General features: G+C 21.4%; 1 protein-coding gene across 3 annotated transcripts; it reads left to right on the forward strand.

The window, feature by feature from the left end:
* Positions 1-1,851: 1,851 nt before the first annotated feature.
* Mgat1 (alpha-1,3-mannosyl-glycoprotein 2-beta-N-acetylglucosaminyltransferase) lies at positions 1,852-23,678 on the forward strand. Of its 3 annotated transcripts, XR_913025.1 has the most exons (11): positions 1,852-2,009; positions 4,976-5,093; positions 8,587-8,692; positions 10,912-11,060; positions 16,532-16,670; positions 17,194-17,422; positions 17,512-17,616; positions 18,605-18,695; positions 18,759-18,929; positions 20,229-20,371; positions 23,508-23,584. XR_913025.1 is itself a non-coding variant. In XM_011505393.1 (10 exons), exons 2-10 carry the CDS (start codon positions 4,992-4,994, stop codon positions 23,619-23,621), a joined length of 1,206 nt encoding a protein of 401 aa, XP_011503695.1. In that variant the 5' UTR covers positions 1,852-2,043; positions 4,976-4,991; the 3' UTR covers positions 23,622-23,678. The 3 variants fall into 3 exon arrangements, 2 of the variants coding, with proteins under 2 accessions (XP_011503695.1, XP_011503694.1); XM_011505393.1 differs by lacking the exon at positions 20,229-20,371 and having other exon boundaries at positions 1,852-2,043; positions 23,508-23,678; XM_011505392.1 differs by lacking the exon at positions 20,229-20,371 and having other exon boundaries at positions 23,508-23,678.

A 23,678-nucleotide genomic window follows, 5' to 3' on the forward strand; every position in this document is an offset into this window, starting at 1 on the left:
GTTGATCCTTACAAGATCAGCAACAATATCGTCATCATCACCAAGGAACACCTGCATCATTGCGAAGGAACAGAATTCACACTCTCCAAAGAGATCAATAATATAATTGTTAAATAAACTATATGTTAACGAAGTCTGCACTCACTGTATATTTCTACAGCCCTTCTACTTAACTCCTTCCTAAGCATCCGCTAGGGCAGGCGGCAAATAATTATAAAGCTATCGAAATATTGGCAGTTCGAGCCAGGGAATCAAATAGTTTAGAAAATGTACTAATTTTTAATTTTTGTTTTATACATTGTTTCTGTAGAATATAAGGAAAAGAAAAAATCATTTTTATGTAAATTTAAACAATACAATGAACTATAATTTCTATATTAATGTATAAAAAAATCTGCAATATTTGTAAAATATTTACGCTGCTAATTAGCTAATACATAATTTATACAAATTTATTCCAAACAATTGCATTACTTTTTGCTTTTTGAATGCACACAAATCATTTATGTATTGTTATCAGTACTTACTCATTTTTGTTAATATCGACTAAAAATTTAAAGGCACATCCTGCTATATATTTTTAATAGTTGTACTAATTGTAAGTTGCGCAATATGTAATGGTCTTGAAATTATAATTCTTCATGTATAGTTATAATTTTATAATCGCTGATATCCTAGCAAGTTATTATTGTTTAATAAAACCGAGAATTAACTTATTTCAGTGTGTACTTATTGTCAATAATTGATAAATATTCTTCAAGTTGACAAATTTTTGCTATTAACATTATGAATGTTTTTATAAATACTGAAATACCAAACACTGAAACACTTTACAAATACTGAAAACACCAATAATTTAATAGTATTGAAAAATTATTCTATCGTAGTTGATTTGTATACATTCTCTAGTTAAGGCTTATAAGTTAATTTGTAAGTGTGAAATATTTGGAATAATTCCTTTACAAAAATGCTATCAAAGATAAGTGCATCTTATCAGGGATGCGGATAAAGTTTTTATGATTATTTTGTTAAATATCTTTAAATAAATATCTTTCTATTGATGTGGCAGTTATTACAGACATTGTTTGGCAATGATTTGTTATATAAATGAATTGTAATATCTAATAGTATTTTTGTATTTGATACTATATTCATATATATTTAATGTTAATTTAATTTCTCAAAGATATGTAAAAATAATGTTTATATCGAACAGTTGGATTATATTAATAATGTTTTATATTTAATATTATATAATTTTTCATTGATATATTTTCATAAGATTTTTTGTTGATAATTGAAGTATTTAAAAAATATAGATTTATATTAAAACAATTTATGAAAATTGTAATATACTGTAAACCATATTTATTTTAGACTCATGTTAGTAAAAATGTAAATTTAATTTTGTTTCATTTCATATGGAACGAATATGAGTTATTCTCATTGTTGTCTCAAGGTATTGGTAGTGATTTATTTGATTTCGAGTTCAAAATGGAAATGAGCGGTACGCGTTTTAAATCATTACAATATATAAAATAAAAACCTAATGTACTGTATCAACGGGTCTTCAAATTTATCTTATTCCCTTTATTTTTTGTACTTTTCAATTCTTTATATATAAATTAGTATTTAAATTAGACAAATAATATTTGTTTAAATACATAATTAAAAGCATATTAAATACTATTTTCCCATTTAATATAGGATTTTTTAAATTTATATCTTACAATAATTAAAATATTTTCATATGATATTTTAGCATTAACACATTATACTTTATTTTGAAAGTTAATTAATGCGCGTTCGGTATAACCTAAATTAACCATATTGATAATTCGACATTTTGTATTAAATTTTCAAAGAACAAAAGAATGCTTGTTTTATTGGATACGTGTTTGTGTTTAGTTTTAAAATAGTTGTATTTAGTGATTATTCATTGTAATAATAATTGTGTGTGGTTTCTAGAAGAGAAAGTAAAAACTTTATAGTTGCAAATCGGAAATTTGGTATGAATAAAATATTGTTACAATTTATATATAGGTTAGATACAAAAATCTTTAATTTATTCTTTATATATATTATGTTTAGAATAATAGAATATATAATTTATATATAAAGAAAGCAAATATATTTAAAACGATGACTTTTAATTATATTATAAAATTAATATTAAACTTTATATTACATTATTATTTTATTTAGCAATATCATTTTATAATAATAATTAGGTTATTAAATTGATTAAATATTGTTATTACATGAATAATGATCTCAGCAATAATCTGAAATAATATATTATTGTTATATATTTGATCAAATAATGCTTTAATTTTATTTTTTAAATGGCAATTTTATTTTACTATAGAATTGTAAAGTAGAGGAGTTTAATTTTGTATAATTTAAAATATATTTTATTATTGTACGATTATATGGAAATATTAAAATTTTACAATAAAATATAAGATTTATTTATTGTCTTTATTGTAAATATTAAATATGTTTATTTTTTATTCACTAATTTATATTTATACACAATTTTTTATTAGAGGTAGAATATGAAGTTTACAATTTAAAAGTAATAAAAGAAGTTGTAATTAAAGCTAAATAAATATATTTTTTGTAGAAAAGATTTTTTTTATTTATTTATATCAAATCCACATTGTAATAAAGAATCTGATGTTTTACCAATTAAAGCATATTCTAACATTATTATTTTAATATTAACTATTATTAATAAATACAATTTATTTGTTTAAATAGTAAAAATTGAAATTCCAAATTTGTATGAGATTAAGAATTTTTTAATATTAAATAAATTAAATTTATTATAGATGTTTTGCTATTATATATAAACGGTTTCATACTGTAATAACAAAAGTAGATTTTAAGGATTGAAAAATGTAATATTAATTGTAGTACCTTGATAAAAAACTTATACAGTAATTAAAACTATACAAACATTTGGAAGTACATTTAACATTTTTAGAATGAAAATTTTAGTTTTATTTTTCAGCATTGTATTTCAAAAATAATTTTTATTATTAATGAAAACACATTTATGTATTAAGTAGTAAGTTTTACTTTGCATTTAAAATTTTAATAAATGTACAACATTAATGAATATTATTGTTAAAGGTTTTATTGTATTTAAATGAAAGGACTTAATTTATTTTTTCAATTCTTCTATTTGATGATCGTAATTATTAGGTAAAAGTAATACCTATATTAGCAATAATATATATGCATGAGATATGCTGATGCTATATAATTATAAGGTATAATTATATGATATATTTAAGATTTATATAGTTACAGGTAAATTATCTGTATATTTAATTAATTAGTCGATACAACTGTCAACAACTTATAGGTAATAAGATGGTTAAATGTAATTGTTGACTTTTGTACATTTATTAAAATTAATTTGATATGAACTTTCAATTACCAGAATTTAGATATTCTGAGTTTACAATAATCATATAACAATTTAAAATAATATTAAATATTGAAACAATGTATGATGGATTGATGGATGATGTATTTATTAAAGAGGATCCATAGCGAAAGGGCTCTTCAGTAAGACGAAGGATCTAAAAAAAAATAAAAAAGAAACAATACAGAAATATAGTAGAAGTATAAAGGAAGGATAATAAAAAATTAAAAAGAAAGAAAGAAAAGAGGAATACGAGAAGGCAAAAGCAAATGCCTGTGTGTGAGTTATTGCAACCCTATTTTTTGGTATATTCTTTATGTGTTATATAGCTGAATGATATTAAAGAATTATGGTATGATATTAGTTCTTTCTTTCCTATCAAGCTATTGCTCTTTATTAATCTTTATGTATTACTTACTGTGTTAATAAGTATAAAATTTTTAAATATATATTAGTTATTAATTTATTTATTACTTATTCAATTCTGTGTTGCAATAGATAAATTTTATGGTTTATATTAAGATCATTCATGAGACGATATATACTAGTATTTACTGAAGACTTCTTTCGACCGTTGGTTCATTCACAAATTTAACATTAAACATTGTATACTTATTTGATTTTGTGACTAATTTTGTCAATATAAAATATTTAGGGAATATAACGTTGGTTCGAAACTTTTTAAAAATTTTTAATTTGTTAAAGTAAGTGAATAAATTGATAAACAAACTGAAAAAGTAAATAAAATCATTGGAAAAAGATAGCAACATTCAAAATATAATAAGTTGTGATATTAATTAAGAAAGAAAAATAGTCAAAATTGAAAATCATATTACTGAGAAAATTTACATTTTTTATTTTTTGTGTAATTATAACATTTATATAATTTATATATAATTATAATTGTATCTTTATGAATATATATTTAATCTTTTAACTTGTTTGAATAATGTATAATATTATATATTTTAGAGTGAATCTTAATGCATTCAATTAATAAGTGATTATATAAATATTTAGTTAAACAAATTTTATAAATTTATATGAAAATAATTTAATGTAATGTGTTATAATATTGTATATAAAACCTGTACTATATATAATACTGTAGATGATTATTATAATTGAGATTATTGATGCGTAGTATAATTGAGCCAATACATTCCAGATAGTTTGATTATAACATTTATTTAATATATTGTAGTGTTGTATTTGATCATTCTCATGTAATTATTCTTGATTATATTATTTATTGTATCTTGAGTCTATTACAATAGTATTAGTTACTCAGAATTTGTAGATTTTTATTAGTATTTTTAATTTAACGTTTTTTAATTTCTGTTTAATTTTAATTAATCATAACTATATTATATTATAAATATTATAAGTAAATTCAATTAAGTTTTAGTTTCTACTTTACTTTATTAATTTATTTATAATTATATTTTTCTTCAAATTTATTTATAAAAATCTTTGGAATATTATTAGAATGTATACTTCATTAATACTTATAAGTTATAAATTATATTATTGTTACAGATAATGTGATGTTAAAATGCGGAACCGATCTATCAGTCTTGTATTTATAACTCTTATACTATGGGCCATTGTGACTTATTTTTTAATTTTTTATAAATCAAATAAGAATAAATCGAAGGTATGTAATATATACAATAAATTGTTATGATAATTTATTTGGTTAGTATAATATAGTATAGTATTGTATATACTATAGTTATATTTAATTTTATATACAAAATATTTACAATATTTTAATTATAACTAAATACTTTTTCGCAAATCAGAGGTTCTGTTTATAAGAATATGCAATGCGACAAATATAAAAAAAAGAAACTTTTATTTTCATATTAAATTTAAAATTGAGTTAATATTTGTTTCTACACCTTTAATAAATGGCTAATGATATTGATTTAAAAATATCGTTGATATATCCAAAATAATTATTTTATAAATTTAATTTAATTTAAACTAAAGCAATGTAGTTTAATTATTGTTTTCTCTAAATTTGTATTTTTTAAACATATAAAGTCCATTAATTTTTTGTATCCTATTTATGTCAATATTATTGCTATCAAACATTTAATACCATAAAAAATTCATTAATTTATATAAAAAGTAAAAAGAAATTTTTTTTATTATTTATAAATAAAAATACTTTATTAAATTACTAAACAATATACAGATAATTCACAATTAAGTACCAAACAAGCAAGTGGTTGAAAATCCTAAATATGATTTACCTGTATAGTATTTATTTATTTTTATATAATTATATTAAACTTATATAAATGTAAACAAGAATACAAATTATTTTTATTGTAATGAAAACTTCCATATTTTATAGATTTTAATCAAATTAATTTTTTATTAGTTAATTTCTATATAATTTAATAATAATTTAATAATCAAATTTAACACGAATAGGTCAAAATTCATTAAAATTGAAACTTGCATCTAATTTATACTGGTACATTAATAAAAAGAAAATACCTATAATTTACTTACGCTTAATCCTTTGGTTTTCATGATAAATAAATAAAAAAATATATAAGAAATTATAGTGGGAGCAATAAATATTTTATATTCTTTTATTTTTGTTGCCCTGTCTACATATTTTTTACAATTATGCTGATGGAGAAACAATTAAGTGAAAATTACCAATACATTAAATAGGATTTTTTAAATACATTTTGAATTATATGTATGATAAAATAAAAATAGTTATATTAATAAATACGATAGTTATTAAATATAATAGTGATTAACTTGCATTAGTATAATTATTAAAGAACGTGGTTTATATTTACATTAAGCTATTCTATTTAAATCTAATAGAAACTGCTATTAGAAGTTTATTAAAATAATTTTTCAATGTTATATTTACTTATAGGTACTTATCTTTTATAGGAACTTTAAAAATGAGATAGATAATCTTGAAAAAATAATAGTTTCACCTCATAAGAAATGTAATATATAACATTAATTATTAAATCAATGAAATTTTGTATTTCTTATTTTGTATATTTTTTTTATATTCTTACAGTATATATGATTGTATTTTAGTTAATAATTTTAATAAGGTTATAATTCACATGTAGGAGAAAAAAATAAAGTAGTTGAATAATAGTAAAATTGAGAAATAGAGAAACAATTATTAAAAAATAATTAGCATATTCTATTTTTTTAAATTTGGAATCTTATTTGTGTTCATTTTTAACAAATTTAGTTAGTGTTATCTAATATAAAAATAATGAAGAAGAATTGATATTATTGTGATAGTTCAATGATTTAAGGAGATAAAATTAAATAAAATTAAAAATAGGTAAGTATAACATGGTATAAATAATTCATTCATTTTTTTAAATATTTTACAGGTCATAACAATACTCTGCTTGAATGTATGTGCTAGGAGTCAAAATGATATTTAGAGATAAAATGGATAAGTTAGAATCCAGTAGAAAATATAGTAAAGCTTTGTTATCTATAATAGAAGTACAGTTATAATTAAATTTAGTATTGTCGAGAATGTTAAGAAATAAGATTAAATTCTAGCAAGACTGAAAAGCCCTGCAAAATTGGATGGATAGAACTGTTTATTTAAAGTGTAGTTAATTAGATTATTCAAGGATAATCTAAATTTTAAAACTTAATAATCTAACTATATTTTTTTAATATTGTATGCATTATTTGATTCTTTTTGGGTTCTTAAGTTCTTTTTTAAGACTTGCTTGGATTTGACTTGCTTTCGATCCAAAGTAATATGACTTGGATGTATGACTTGTTACATATAAATAATGTAATATAAAAAAAATGTCTCAAACCATAGAAGAAATATTAAATTTCCATATATATTTTCATTAAAACATCTATACATTAAGTATAAAATTTTATATAATATTTATATATTTACATTATTTATACAGTTAAACAAATTTTTTTTTCATATTTCTATTGATTCGTTGTATTTGTAAATAGGTATTATATACGGGTAGGCTCTTTACTAAATCTATTCCATGCATTGAAAGGTTGTTTTGCACAGACAGGCATCAAATGTTTCAAGAGAGCAATTATATTTGAACAAGATGTGCCATCTGTGACTTGCTGTGATTTATGTTAACGCATGTATTAATTTCATTTTTTTTATAGATTAATTTATTGTTTTTAACAAATCATAATATACTTATCTTCATTGACACATAATCGACACATATATATATTATTCCTAATTCCTTCAATATACAGATTACAAAATATAGTTCTTCTATTGTAATTTATTTACTTAATCTAATAACTAGACTAAAAAGTTTTTTAAATTATTTCAAATAATTGTGTACTAATATAGTAGAAAATTGTCAATTTTTTGCAAATTTAAAAAAAATTAATGTAATGTAAATTTTCTTTTGAATAAAGTTTATCAATTTCCGAATTAACCATGCTATAATTCATTACAGACTTTTAAAACATTTTTATGTATTTGGATGTATTTGCTGCTGACAGCTAGTTACTAAATGATTATGAGCTATTTTTGCTGACTATTCTTGAACTTATATTTTTTTTATATGTATTATATATATGACACAAATAAACTTTTTATAAAAAAATTATCGTTTTTTATAATGCAATTATTCTATACACAATGTATATTTTATATTGTTATACTTGAGAGAAATCTTATAACTAAAATAATGTTAAAAAATAGTATCAAATACTTTATGTAAAAAATGAGTAAGCTCAAAAACAAGTCAAGGGACTTTACTCATCAGAAAATCGAATTTAAGACTACGTATTTTTTGCAACAGACGTTTCTGAATTACAAGTTTTTATTTCTATATACTTTACTTTGAAAATCTAAAATATTCAAACAAATAAAATAATATAGCTAATTTTCGAATATTTGATCCATATTTTCAGAAAATCTACATTATAATAAATTATCATTTTTTAGATTAAATTAAATCTATATAGTAGTGTTTATAACATTTTATCTCAAGTATGTATAGTACCGAATGAAGTATTAATTGATTAATAAATATATTAAATACATTTACTAAATAACATCAATAAAAAAAATTTATTGAATCAATTGAGTTTAATTCAATTAAAAATTGATTATCATTAATTTTTTTTAGTACAAATTTGGATTGCAAATGAATAAATTAGAAAACGAAATAAATGAGCTCATCTCAATTAATGCACAACTTCTACAAGAATTTAATATACAACACATACAAAGCTGTAAGTATATTACTATTAAATTTTAAACATTTATGTTTCTTCACTAATAAAAAATGTAATGTACTAATTTAATATTAATTAGGATTTCTTGTTAATTTAGATGAAAATATGTTTTTCAATATACTTTAGTTGTATTCAAATGTTCAATATTATTAAATAGTTTATTATGAAAAAGAAGTTCTTTATCAATTATTTGATTAATTTAACCATTTCTATACATTATTAAAGAGGAATTTTTATTAAATTTTTAAAACCATTGTTAATTATTTGAAATCTTATCCAAACTGGCACATACTGTTTTAAACTTAAATCATGTGAGTTTTCAAAAGTTGAACAGACTTAATTGCTTTAATCTTTTTATTAACTATTTAACTTAATTCAACATCGAGGTCGCAAACCTTTTTATCAATATCCTCTCCAAAAAAATTATGCTGTTATCTCTAAGGTAATTTCATTTAATTTCATTATTAATTAATTTTCATACTAATACAAATAATTCGTTAATTACTATTAATAATTTAATATTCTTTTTGAATATAAAATTTAAAAAAATTTAAAATCATCCCTAATTAAATAATTAATTATATATCTTAACAATATATTAATTAATGGTATAATTTGACTTATTAAATTCTATAGGGTCTTATCATCCTTTAAATATATTTAATAATTTTTACCTAAAATAAAATTCAACTATCTATTAAATTGAGACAGATTTTATCTCGTCCAATTCTTCATACTCGATTCCAATAAAAAGCCAATAATTGATTTTGCTATCTTTGTACAATAAAAATAAAACATGTTTTTACTAAACAGGCGAATAAAATTTTTGTCTAATTCCTTAATTTAATATTTCTAAAATAATTAATATGATATACTAATTTCGAAAAACATTTCATTTCCAATTAATAATAATATTGCTATATTAAATTACATAATTAATTAAATCCATTAGTTTCGAAAAAAATTTTTATTTTTTAATTTTAATAAACCCTGCGACAAAATGTACATAATTTAATTATTTTTTTTATAATAATAAATAATGTTCATAATAAAAAAATTCAAGAACGTGTCGACATTGATGAAAAATTTAGTTTAATATCTAATAGTATTGGTTTTCATTATATATTATTTACATACATTCTGTTTTTATTCGTAACAATTATTATTTACTAATTTCTTATTCTTTAATATCAGAATAAGTTCATATATTGTGCTTGTGTCATTATTATTTTAATTAATTACATTGAAACAGTATATTATTTATTTATTTATTGTAGTTTTATGTCACAATTGGTCGGTTTTATTAATGTTTAATAAAAAGTTATGGAATACATTAAATTAATTTAAAATTATTATTTACAAGAAGTATATTTCTTTTGGTTAATATAGGTGAATTAGTTCACCTTTTGTCTTTGAAAATTTATGTGAATTCTTAATTTATTATTAATTTTTTGTTATTAGTTATTAACGTTTTTCGCCGAACCTGTAAATCATAAATTATATATTAAAGAGAATTAGATAAAATGAAATAACATATCAATGTAAAAGAATTTATAATTAATATATGTAGGCAGATTTGAATGGTTTCGCTATTTATTTATAATTGACAGACTAAGCAAATTTCTATTTTATGATCGGCTTGAATATGCCAAGGTAACGTAACATATAGATGATTATTTTAATATTTCGATTGCTTCAATAATATTTATAATGTATTAATTGCTTTTATTTTCATTATTAATACAAGAATATATTTATTTAAAGATAGATTTATAAAATATTATATTAATTGAACGTATTATGTAGTGTTATATATTATTATTATTTTTACTAATATTTTATTATATTAAATTAACTATTACCTTATCATTTATAATTCATTTTTAGTTTTGTTTAAACAAGATCATATTTATATTGATGTTAAATGTACTGAAATCAACTATTTAGATGTGTTTGATGAAACTAAAAAAAATTAATTTTAATTTTTAAAAATGATTTTTCATTATTAAATTTCATTACAAATTAATGGGGTGGCATTAACAGGTATTTAGTTTAATGGAAATTAAGGAAGATAATATTAATTTTATAAGAAGATAAATCGTATTTTATTTCCAAATTAAACAATATTTAATAAGATTTTATTAGTAAACTGCATATAATTATTTACTTTAATTAATAATTTTTTATATGAAATTATTTAAAATATTATTTTTCAGATAATAAGTATGAAAATGCAACATATAAAGTCAATTCACTTCATAATAAGAATTATTCATTAAAAACACGCGAATTTATGAAAGTTTATGATGAAAATAAAAGAAAATCTATAGTGCGGAGTGATTTTCACAATACAACAGACGTTTCGGTGTGTATTAATAAATTAATAAATTTATAAAAAAATTTTTTTACTAATGTCCTTAAAATAATTAACATAAATAGCAAGTAAAGATCAGTATTTATAATTAAAATTAATATGTTTGTAGATTTCGTAGATATTTGTAGTTAATAAATTTAATTTTGAGTTCTTTGTATTATTTTTGTTGAATATAAATTAGTATATTTTATATTATCAACACAGTAGGTAATAAATTCACTCTAAAGTAAATTAAATGTTCTTTTAATTTAAATATATGTTGGTATATTATTTATTGTGTATTCAATGTTTCTACATAAATAAAAATAATAATTTATTTTTGTTATCTTAATTGTTATAGCTGATTTATAAAATAAAAATGTTGTAAAATGATAATAAAGATATTATATTATTAAGTGTTTATTAAATTTTCTGAACTGATGAAAAAATTTGTTTTTTAACTGTTTTTATAAGATTTAAACTTAGTTATATATTTTCTTATTCAATTTCATAATATAACTAAAATAATATCAAATTAGTATAGCATATTAAAACTATTAAATAATTATTGTCAAAGAGTAAAAAGTGTACAGCTGGGATAAGCATAAGATTTTAGATAATTCCAACAAGCTAACCATTGTAATTGTTTAAATAAATCTTCTGCTTGTTGATGTAAAGATTATTTATGGTTAAAAAATGTTTAAATTAACAGTAAATGAAATATATGCTTATATATATTTGTTTAAGTTATTGTTATGTATTAGCATATGTTTGTTTTATCTTAATTTTAAATTACCATTTAGAACAAAATAATTCTGATTGTACAAATGGTATACACTACAATATTTCTCTTAAAGGAAAAACGAGAAAGTGTGTCGACCTTGATATTTGAATAAGTGATACGGAAAATTTTATAATATATCTCTAAAAGGAGTAAAATAACTCAGGTTATGTAACGAATATTCATAAAAAAGTATGTTGATGTGATTTATTCGCTAGATAAATTATCCATCATATTAAATATAGAAATTTTCAGAGTAATAAAAAAAGTAGCGTATTTGTGATATTTTTCAAGAAATTCTTTTATAAGAACCCGAAATGTTAACCTTAGAGTTTACATAAAAAGGATGTAGATTTTTGACACTTAGATAAATGGTGTACAAGTACTCTTAAATATTTACGTTTTCAATGGCAAGGATAATAGGTTATAACAGTTTCGAGTTACAATACCAGATAAGTCATAAAAGGAAAAGTTACCAAGAAAAAAATAAAGAACTTCAAAAAATGATATTTTACGTGTGATTAAGATAGTGTATATATTATATATATATATTATGATGCTGATCTATAGAATGGAATTTAAGAATGTGAAAAAAGAAGTAAAATTAAATTAAAAAATAAAGAATGAAAAATGATCGTGAAAGAACTAAAACAATATAAGGAAAGAAAGATATTGAAGAAAAAAGTACAAAATATTTCCTTATGAAACACAATATGAGATAAGTCAGTTTACTGACTTATTAATAATTAATATATTTATCGTTATATTATTAACATGACTATAATTGAAAAATATTAAATACAATTGTAATGAATAATACTAATGTATTAATTTATTTTTTCCTAATTAGTGCCTTGTTCTTTTGATGGCATCAACTTTCTATCAAATATCGCCGTTTTTGGAATTACAATTGATATATTTGTCTTACTTGAGTAGTATTTGAGTTAAAGTATATAGTGAATATATATATGAAGTGCAATAAGTCTACTTTGCGACCTAATGAAATATGTACGCGTAAGAAACATCCAACAACGGAAAATTTCTGTTAAAAATAGATGAGAAGTTAGGTCTTTAAGAAAAACGACTATTTATAATTCATACCAATTTTTAATTTAATTTTTGATAATATTTAAATAGTATCACCGCGGGAAATATAAAATCTTTTCTTGTTTATTAATTTTCATTTGATTTAAATAAAATAAGCGATATTTAATATTTATTATGTTGTAAACATTAATAACTGTCATTGTAAATATATCATTGCCAATATACTTTAGGATAATTAAATAATAAACAACAATTGATAGCAAAAATATCTTTTTTTTATTATCGTGACTAACTACGAAGATAAAAATTTGTATATTTTATATAAACTATATTATGTTACTAATTTTATAAAATAACTTAAAAGTTGTTCATTTAATATATATTTTTTAGAATAATATATTCAAGAAAACGCATAATAAATTATTCTCAAAGAAAAGTTTGACAAATGGATTACCTATTATTGCTATATTAGTTGTCGCTTGTAATAGAATTACAGTTCGTCGATGTCTTGATCAATTGATAAATTATAGGCCTAACGTAGAACGGTTTCCAATTATAGTTTCTCAAGATTGTGGTCATCAAGAAACAGCTAATATTTTAAAAAGTTATGGTAATAAAATAATTTACATACAGGTATGTATAAACTTTTACAAAAATTATTCAATTTTTGATTATATATTTTTTTACAATGAAATAGAAATTTTATAAAAATAGTAAAAACTAATTAAAATTTAGAAAATTATATTTGTATAAAGATTTGAGCTTATTTATTCTTGTTTTTTAAAATATATTTTGAGCTTATTTAGATAAAATTAAATGAATACCATTGAGTTTAATTAAATTTTAACAAAAACATTCCGTACTTTTGGCAACGCAAAATTAATTTATTACCACTTTTAAATTGGTAATAAACTATATTTTTTTGCTATTTAATAAATAAACTTTAAGGATTTTTTGGAATATCTTTTACAGTCTCAAACTAAACAGATATTAAGGTACCAATAACTTGGTTGTCATTTTGTTTTAAAATTTACAGTAATTAGACATCATTTTTATTGGTGAATTTGTTAATTTTTGTTGGCCAATTGATTAATTTTAAATAAAACTACAAATTTAAAATTTACATCACTTTATAATAATAGTATTATTAATTAATTATTCTTTCTGTAATATGATTTGTTAAAGGAGTATATTCTTTTTAGTGAACTTTAAAGTACACATACACACAATTAGAGTTTAGTAAATACCAATTAATTGAATAAGCAAAAAATTATTCATTGAAATAAATTCATTTTATGATTTGATTATAAATTGAAATTGAAGAAATGAATAATGAATTCAATTTATAATCAAATAATATAATTTTATTTAAATGAAACAATGTAGATGAAAGATTTTAAATTTAGTAAAATTTAGATTTATTAAATATATAAAGATAAAAAACAAATGTATTATAATTTATACACATATATTTTTGTTATATATATTATAATATTTATCGTCTTTTCGTAATAAAAGAAATAGATTTTTCCTCAGAAAATAATGAATCACTATTATTGTTGTTTGTTTGAATATATTGAAGAACAGCACATTAAAATGTCATTAAATAAAAAACTATTGGATATCAAAAAGTTTTTATTTCGACTAATTTCGGTGGTTTCCGTGTTCAATATATTTATTTTCATTTAACTTGCGTCTATATATGTAGTTTAACTTTTCACATGTTTTACATTCACATATTTTGTACTAATAGTTATAATAATAAATATAATAATAATTTTAATATTTTATGGATCAATTTCATACATTAAAAGATTTTTCTCTTATTACGGTTAGTAGTGTCATTACATTTTCAATATTCGTATCAACGACATATAAATACATAAAATTAATTATTATTTACATGTTTTCTTCTCTCCCCTACTATTATTGTCTATATTATATAATCGTTAAAAGCACAAAGTTCTTTCCTATATCTATAATGCAATTTATTACTATTTGTATAATTCATGATCGAAGATATTTTAATAACAGTTTTAATTAATATGGTCATTTTTTAATCGTGTTAATAATAATTTCTTAAAATAAATATTACTGTTTTTATTTTTAGTAATTGAAATAGGTAAATATTAATAATATGAATATGTTTTTAAAATAATCTAATATAAAATAATACTAGAGTAAATAATACTAATTTTTAATACCACTTGATTAGTAGATTTTGTATTTTATAAATTTACTGTTGTATACTTAAATAAAGAAGAATTTAATGCGTTGCGAGTTGTTTTCAATACTGAAGAACGATCAACATGATTTTATTAATATCGTCGGCAAAGAAAAAAATGTAGAAAAGATTTATTAATTTCTTGCAAAGGAGCAAATATCAATATATAAATATTGTCATGTCAGTTATACTTTTTACTAAATATAACAATAGTTATCAAAATTTTAATACTAATAATAAGAAACTATTTTGAATAGATATAACATGTTAGTTGAAATTTTGTTGGAAAAGACTACTAAAGAAGAGCATGGATAATATATTAAATATCTATAGTAATAGAATACAGTAATTTTTTCTGAGATCAGAATCATAAAGATATTTATTGAAACTTATGTACAAATGAAAATATAAAAATATTATTAGTTGCATTGAATAAATTTTTATATGACAACAATAATAATCAATCAACAATAATAATAATCTGAGAACAAAAAAATTTTATATTTTACGGGTGTTAAAATTTTACAAGGAAGGGTTTTTCATATTTAGTATTTATTAATCTATGTGTGAAATTTCAAATATTTATTTTATTGTAAAAGCTGTCTTAAATTGCTATCTTAATTAAAAGATTTGTATGGTGCATAATTTAAATTCTGTGTGTAAAAAATGAACATTTGTTCATGTAAATTGAAAATTGTATCTTTACTAATCTGTGTTATCAAATTAATTTTGATATAACTCATTAATTAGAATATTTTATATTTTTTATGCTACTTTTATTTTATATAATTTGATTTAATAATCATATAATAAAGAATATCTGTTTTTTTAATGTGTTATTATTACTTCGTGTTTTATTATTACAAGTATCTTTAATATTTTTATATGAAATTTAAACTAATATGATTTTCGAAAATGAAATAGATTAGTAATATAATAATTAAATAAACTAATATCTAATATAATAAATTAAAAATTTAATATAGTATCCTGTCTCACCCTATTCTCTTTAAAATTCGATACTTTTCGTTCACTAATTCAATATTCCCTTATATATATTATTGTATTTTCTCTAATATCTCAATTTTATTATCTTTTATTATCTATGTACATTTATGTTTATTATAATTATAAACATAAACAATAAATCTATACAATATGAAATAAATCATGGTATAGCTGCTACTAGGTATTCTATTTATAGCCAACAATTAACAAATTAAAAACATTAGAAAGACTAACTTTTGTATCTTTATTAGTTTTAAAGGCCTGATTTAATTTTTTTGCGAATTCAATAAGTAACCTTTAAAATTTTTTATTTTAAAATTAATAATAATAATTAAGAATTAATTATTAGTTAATGGACATTTAAAAAATATAAGGCTTATACAAATACATATATAATATTTATAATAAATTCTAAATTTTTAGCAACCAGATCAAAGCGATATTGACGTACCACCTATAGAAAAAAAATTTAAAGGATATTTTAAAATAGCAAGACATTATGGATGGGCATTAAATGAGATTTTTTTTAAATTTGCGTATGAAACAGCAATTGTAATTGAAGGTATATTGACTTATTGTTACTAAACTAATTTTTAATTATAATTTTTTTATTTTTAAATTGTACAATTAATTTCAAGTATTTAATTATATAGCTATGTACAATTAAATAAATCTATATATGATTAAATTAAAAAACATCATGATATTTTTCATTTCATAGAACTAGTAATACTTTTTTACTTTCAGTAATACTAGTAATTTCGGCGCATGAAAAATGCAAATATTAAAACTCGAAATGTAATTAAAATTTTATTAAATTGCTTCGTCATATACGATAGTCGTAATCGTCCCATTAGTTTGTTATACATTTCAAATAACGTTAAATGAATAAATAAATATATGTATTAATTATAACATTAACGAGGAAAAAGAGAATATGTAACGATTATTTATTAAATTATATGTTATATAATTTATACGACATCATTTGTTAAACAAATTTCCATTATTGTTATATGTTATGTACATTGTATATAAATATATAAATACAAATTAAAATGATTTATATTAAATTGCATTTTTAGATGATTTAGATATAGCTCCAGATTTTTTCGAATATTTCTTGGGTACACATTTCTTATTAACAGCAGATCCGTCATTATGGTGCATATCAGCATGGAATGATAATGGAAAATCTGATTTAGTTGATTTAAAAAGTCCACATTTATTATACAGAACTGATTTTTTTCCTGGCTTGGGATGGATGTTGACTAGAAATCTTTGGCAAGAATTATCTCCTAAATGGCCCAAATCGTATAAAATATAATTTAATAAATAAAATTTATTAACATTTTATTAAATCTAATTATGATATAATGTATATGCATTATATTGTTTTGTAGTTATTGGGATGACTGGATTCGAGAACCCGAACAAAGAAAAAATCGTTCATGTATAAGACCAGAACTATCACGTACTCGAACATTTGGAAAGTTTGGTGTTAGCAAGTAATTTTATTATTTATATAATATGTCTAGTTTGATATTAATATGTGTGCGTGCGTGTATACAATATATAAACGTTAAACACGTGGAATAAAAATAAATCAGAACGTAAAATTTTATTAAAGTATCTTTGAAGTTGAAAAGGGAGTGAGATTTTAAAATGAAAAGAATTACAAAAAAACCAAGGATATTTCTCTGAACATGTTTCGAAAATGTGATTAAAGAAATAAAAACTTGTTAATATAAAAAAATTATATAAAAGTACTAAAAAAGTTACAGACTAATCATAAAAATAAATTATATTTTCGTTGAAAATTGATTAATTAAATTATATAATTATACATTTTAGATTCGAGTTAAGTGGATTTAAATTTAGAATTTTTATATACTAATAATAAAACAAAATAAAAATATATTGTTACAATTTTGTTCTATTTTATACAATAGTGTGATATATATTAGAATTTTATTTAAATTAAACTAAAATTTTTATGTGTTATTCGAGTTTTCAATATGTGATACCTTCTTAAGAAAATTCATGATGTAACTTTGAAAATGAATTTAATATTAAAATTTCATTTCATCAACAATTAAAATGTTTTAACTAGTAAATATAATTATATGTTGATAAAGCTTAACTGTTATATTTTTTATAATTGTAATCATCAATATTTTCAATATAAATTCTAAGTTTTTCTTAGAAGTATTTTTAATATATGGATATCATAATATAAAATTTTTGATAATTATTTTTATAAATTATCAAATCCGCAAATCCATATATAAATCTTTAGAATAGAAGACACTCCATTGACTAAAACTCTTAAAGTAAACTATTTTAATAGAAAAATTAATTGAATTTATCCTAATTTCCAAATTAGAATCAGCTTTTTTGATAAAATATATTTGTATTTATTTTATTTGCCATGTCTTGATAAAAGAAACTATTGATCATAAAATATTTATTAATACAAACTATTTTCTATTGTAGCGGACTATTCTATGAAAAGCATTTACAATTTATTAAACTTAATCAGCAACTTGTGCCTTTCACTAAAATGAATTTAACGTATTTATTAAAAGTGAGTATTTATAAAAAATTCTTATTATTTATTTTTTGTTGACGCTTTGAATGTTATTTACAGGAATATTATGATCATGCTTTTGTTAATGAAGTATATAAATCAGAAGTAGTAGCACATACTGATTTAAAAGCAAATAAAATTACTCCTTTGGGATCAATTCGATTACCATATTATACTCGTCAAACTTATAAAACTGTTGCAAAAATATTTGGACTTATGGATGATTTCAAAGTTCGTATTTTTATGTTTAATTTATTGTTTAAATTTTTTAATTATTATTTACATCTTTATATTATAACCAATGTATTTATAGAAAAGAACTGAACCTAACAAATCGTTTTAAAAGAGAAACATTAATTAATATAATCAAGTGATATCCATTTTTAAAAATTATTTAAAAATAATTCTTTTCAAGTATAATAAAAAATGAAAATAATATATGTACTTATTATTATCAATAATATGTAAATGATTATATTATATTGCATAATTGACGTTATACAGCAATAGTGGATATTGTGAATTATTATAATTCTTATAGCCTATAATAAGCCAAGTCTTATATAATTTATTCCAAAAAAGAGAAATCGTAAACTTTGTTTATTAATAAAAGCGTAATTTTTTTTATTTTTCTTCGTTTTAGATTCCTTATCGTAACTATTATTATGTGCATTTAATTTATTTCATAAACTTTTCTCTACAGGGGCCAATCCTATTATTACAAATTATCTCTTAATTGTCTTTAATATGAAATAATATTCAGTTTTAATTTATAGAATATTGTTCAATAATAATGAATATTCTATTATTAAATATAACATTTTATATAGTATAAAAATTAATTATACATACTCAAGTGTTGCTCTAATTTGAACAATGAATATAAGAATAAAATATTTAAAATAGAATTTGTTTTAATTTACTAAATAATCATTCTGTTAAAAGGTCGAATTATATGAGTATACAAATGTTTAATTAATTACTTAATAAATGCAATTTAAATCCAATATCGTTTCATAACTCTTATATTCAAAATATTAAAAAATTATGATAAATATTATGGTAAATAATTTTTTTATATTTTTTGAGAAATAAAGTAAACTTTTGTAATTATTTTGTACTCTACAGTGTGATACTAGATTCTTAACATTTTGTTGAAAATGTATAAATTCTTTTACTATGGCAATTAAAATATTTTTTTTACTTTGAACAGAATTTAATCAATTAACTTCTTCATTTAAATATACAAAAATAAAAATGTATTGATATTAGGCAATTTTAATATATATTATCATTGGGAGATAATATTAATTAAAATATTCCTTTGTACACAGAAAATATTACTTATTTTACAGTAAATACCTAAATCAAAATATTTGTAACAATTCATTATTTATTATTTTTAATCAAATTTGTGATTAAATAAATATTCATTTGAATTTATTTTTTTTTAATATAATTTCACCTTATTCCATAGTAGTAAAATGTGTTGAAATATTTTAATTTAATTAAAACTATATTAAATTTAAGGTTTGAAGTGAGTACTCAGTTTATTTCATAATTGTTTGAGACACTGGGCGTTCGAATTGCGAGAATTTTCTTCCGGGGCTGTTGCTGCATAGCTTATTGCTTGATGTTCAGTTCAATTGCACAACAGCTGCTGTGGAGAAATGGTGAGTTTTTATTCTTTCATGTGTATGCGAGTATCTCAAGAATGTTGAACTATTTGTATCTGAGTTCCTTATTCATTAGACAATTGACAAGATGTGAACATGGGCGTTATTCCTTTTGTCATAATTGGCACTGAATCTAAAAAGTTTTCGAGAACATTGCCAGTCAGTTAACTGATAATGGATATTTATTTCGTAATTAGCTTACGCAGTCTTAATATATGTTCATTTTTAGAGCATCACAATGATTTTTGTATTTGTGATCATACTATTTGTTTCTGTTCATTATGATATCGCGACAACAAACGCATGCTCAACGATTAATAGTGGCAATAAATAAATATATCAATTTTGTTTTTTCAAACATAGTTTACTTATTCACTTAATAGTAATGGAAGTGAGCATATTTAAACAATATTTGCATTTGTATATTCTAAAAGAATTTATATTTGTTTAATAATCTGACGTAAAATCTTAGGCTTTAATACTAAAATATCTATACAAATAAATATGATCGAAAGTTGGAGTTTAAAAACTGGGGAATGTGAAATCATATGCAAAGTTGGATAAACATTTATAAACTATACTGCGTATAATCATACGGAGTACTGAAGAATGAATTATTCCACAAATCATTTGAATTTATATTCACTACGTAGGGTTGATAGGCTTGTTTAATGTCATATATTTTGATAAATATTTTATGGCATCTTTTTATAATATAATTTTAATCCCAAATGAGATGCTTTTATTACCGATTATCGAAATAATTATTTTGCAATATTTATTTTATTAAATTATATTTAAACTTTTAAATAAAGTATTTAGTTGAACAAACTTAAGGAATTTTTCATTAGATTGATTAATAAAATTAGTAATTTTATTATTTAACAATACGAAAATTATTTATATCAATTATGACACAGGCAATGATTATTATATTACTTTTTTACGCTAACATTTTATCTAATGACTAGTTAGAGTTTCAGAGTTTCAAAACTACATTGAATTAAATTATTGTGTACTCCATTTCTTTTGAATATAAAAAGTACTGTAGATAACTTTAATATATTTAAATAATTATATTTTTTGTTTATTTAGAATATTATTTATTCTAAATCCCATTTAGTTATTTTATGACATGCAATATCATCAATAGTGCTTCAATTATCTGATAAATTCTCAAAATTTAGTTACTGTGTGGCTAAAAGCTACAGTTTAACAAAAAGAAAATTAATTCTTTTGGGTGAAATTAATAGACATCATAATAGTCTCGAGTAGAGTCGAGGCTAATTGTTTTCAATTTTTAAATAATTATATAATAACTATCGTACTACCTTTATAAAGTGAGAGAGTAATAGTAGTGACAGCTAATCCAAAAAAACCAGAATACCACTACAAATTGTAAAATAAAAAAATCCTGATAGGTATGAAGTAGGAAACGGTCAAATACATAGAATATGCTACAACTGAACTGATATAATTAATTCTTGTAGACAACTGAGATATACATTTGTACAAAATGTATTCGCCGTTCCGGCTTGTTTTACTAAGGCCGGTACGAAGGATACAAATTGATCCCGTTGACAACTCAGAGATCACGGGTGTTGTGTGGTAGCGATGAAAGGTCACAAGTGTAAGGGATATTATAATAATACAATAGAATTATCACTTATGTATATGCTGTTTATTATGTTATTTCTTGATGAAAAGGTTGACTAGTATTACTATTATTAATTATGGAAATAATTCTTCTGGTGGATTAATGTACACTCATCTATGCAGCGTGATGGTTGAATTTGATTGCAAAATCGCGCGAAGTTTGATTCGTCGACACTCGCGCTGTTTGGATGAACACGTGCGTAGTTGAGGTTATGGTTGTAACCGAGCGCGACACATGTAGTGTTGTTACGTGATATGTATTCGTATCGTAGCAAGCGTATCTTGTCTTGATGTTTGCGCACTGCAATACACTCAGATGGAAGTAAGTTTGAAGGGGTTACCTTGTGAAGGATACTGCTACGCGTTGCGACTATTATGAGCGTTGAATGATGTGTTGCTTAAGTTCATAAGCGTCCGACTTTGAACAAAGGTGAGGGTTTGCCGACAAGACGCCCTTTAGCGGGCGCGAACATGGCGACGCATTTGGCGTCTTCGGACTCCGATAAGGGAATGTGAGTCCAGTCAATAGGACTTGTAACTATAGTTGTCTTGACCTACGTTAATAGAAGACTTCCACTTCTTAATTGAATAAGTAATGTATGGAGTGATGAATATTGAAAAATGCGCCCCTTAAATACATTTGCTGACCATAAACTTCACTTGAACCCCTTCCCTTATTTTTCGTCCAATCATAGACTCCTCCTTTACAGGCGCGGACAGTGCCTCTTGTGGCTTCATAGTTAATTAAGGGTCTAGTCGTCTCTTGGTCTTCATGGCAAGAAGAGCTCTCGTTATCGCTGACGCATCTGGCGACAGCATGACAATTTGATGACAGCGGAAGGGGGGGGGGGTCGCACATAATGCTTGAAGTAATTACGGAGCGGAGCGAATTCGTACATATGCCTAACTGAGTGGGTTTTTCCAGATGTTTTATGACACTATTGCTAGATGGTTGCCAGCATGAAAGTTTTGAAATCTAAACACAAATTTGACGTTATTTTGTCAGATGTTATATTGCATTGAAAAAAAGGTCTCGCAATCTCGAACAACATTCTATTAATAAAGTATTAGCTTTTATCAAACATTAGAAAACTTTATGCTCAATAAATAATGAAATAGTTTATTATAATATAATATTTGATCATTACAAATATTTTAATTTAATAAAGAAAAAACACTTTAAAAATTAAACAGAAACATAAATTATAAATTGGGTTTTATAATTGAAATAAGTGTATTTAACATAAACTAAGTTGGATTAAATAAAATATACTTTTTGTAAAAAATATGTTTATATTTTCCGATACTATTAGCTTATCATTTTAATATAAGTATATCCTATTTACTATTTAAAAAAAGTTAAATCATAATTTAATCGATACTATTAAATGTTAAAATTATACGTTTTATATCATTCTAGTATAAGCCATTTACAATAAGGTACTTATTTCTAAATATCTTCATGACATTTTTTCAGAGTGGTGTACCAAGAACAGGATATCGAGGAATAGTTACATTTTTTTATGGTGGCCGCAGAGCATATTTAACTCCAACTTCCAGCTGGTCTGGATATGATAAATCATGGAATTAAATATTTATTCGATAATTATAATTATTTGTATTTTTATTTATTATTTTTATAAAAAAT

This window comes from Ceratosolen solmsi, unplaced genomic scaffold (assembly GCF_000503995.2).
Source record: "Ceratosolen solmsi marchali unplaced genomic scaffold, CerSol_1.0 scaffold75, whole genome shotgun sequence".
NCBI classification, from domain to species: Eukaryota; Metazoa; Arthropoda; class Insecta; order Hymenoptera; family Agaonidae; genus Ceratosolen; species Ceratosolen solmsi.

Excerpts from the sequence above, each read along its gene's own strand:
- Mgat1 (XM_011505393.1), top strand. The coding sequence starts at position 4,992 with ATGCGGAACCGATCTATCAGTCTTGTATTTATAACTCTTATACTATGG. Across the intron at positions 16,671-17,193 it reads AACAGCAATTGTAATTGAAG|ATGATTTAGATATAGCTCCA; the intron begins GTATATTGACTT and ends TTGCATTTTTAG. Across the intron at positions 17,617-18,604 it reads GGAAAGTTTGGTGTTAGCAA|CGGACTATTCTATGAAAAGC; the intron begins GTAATTTTATTA and ends TTTCTATTGTAG.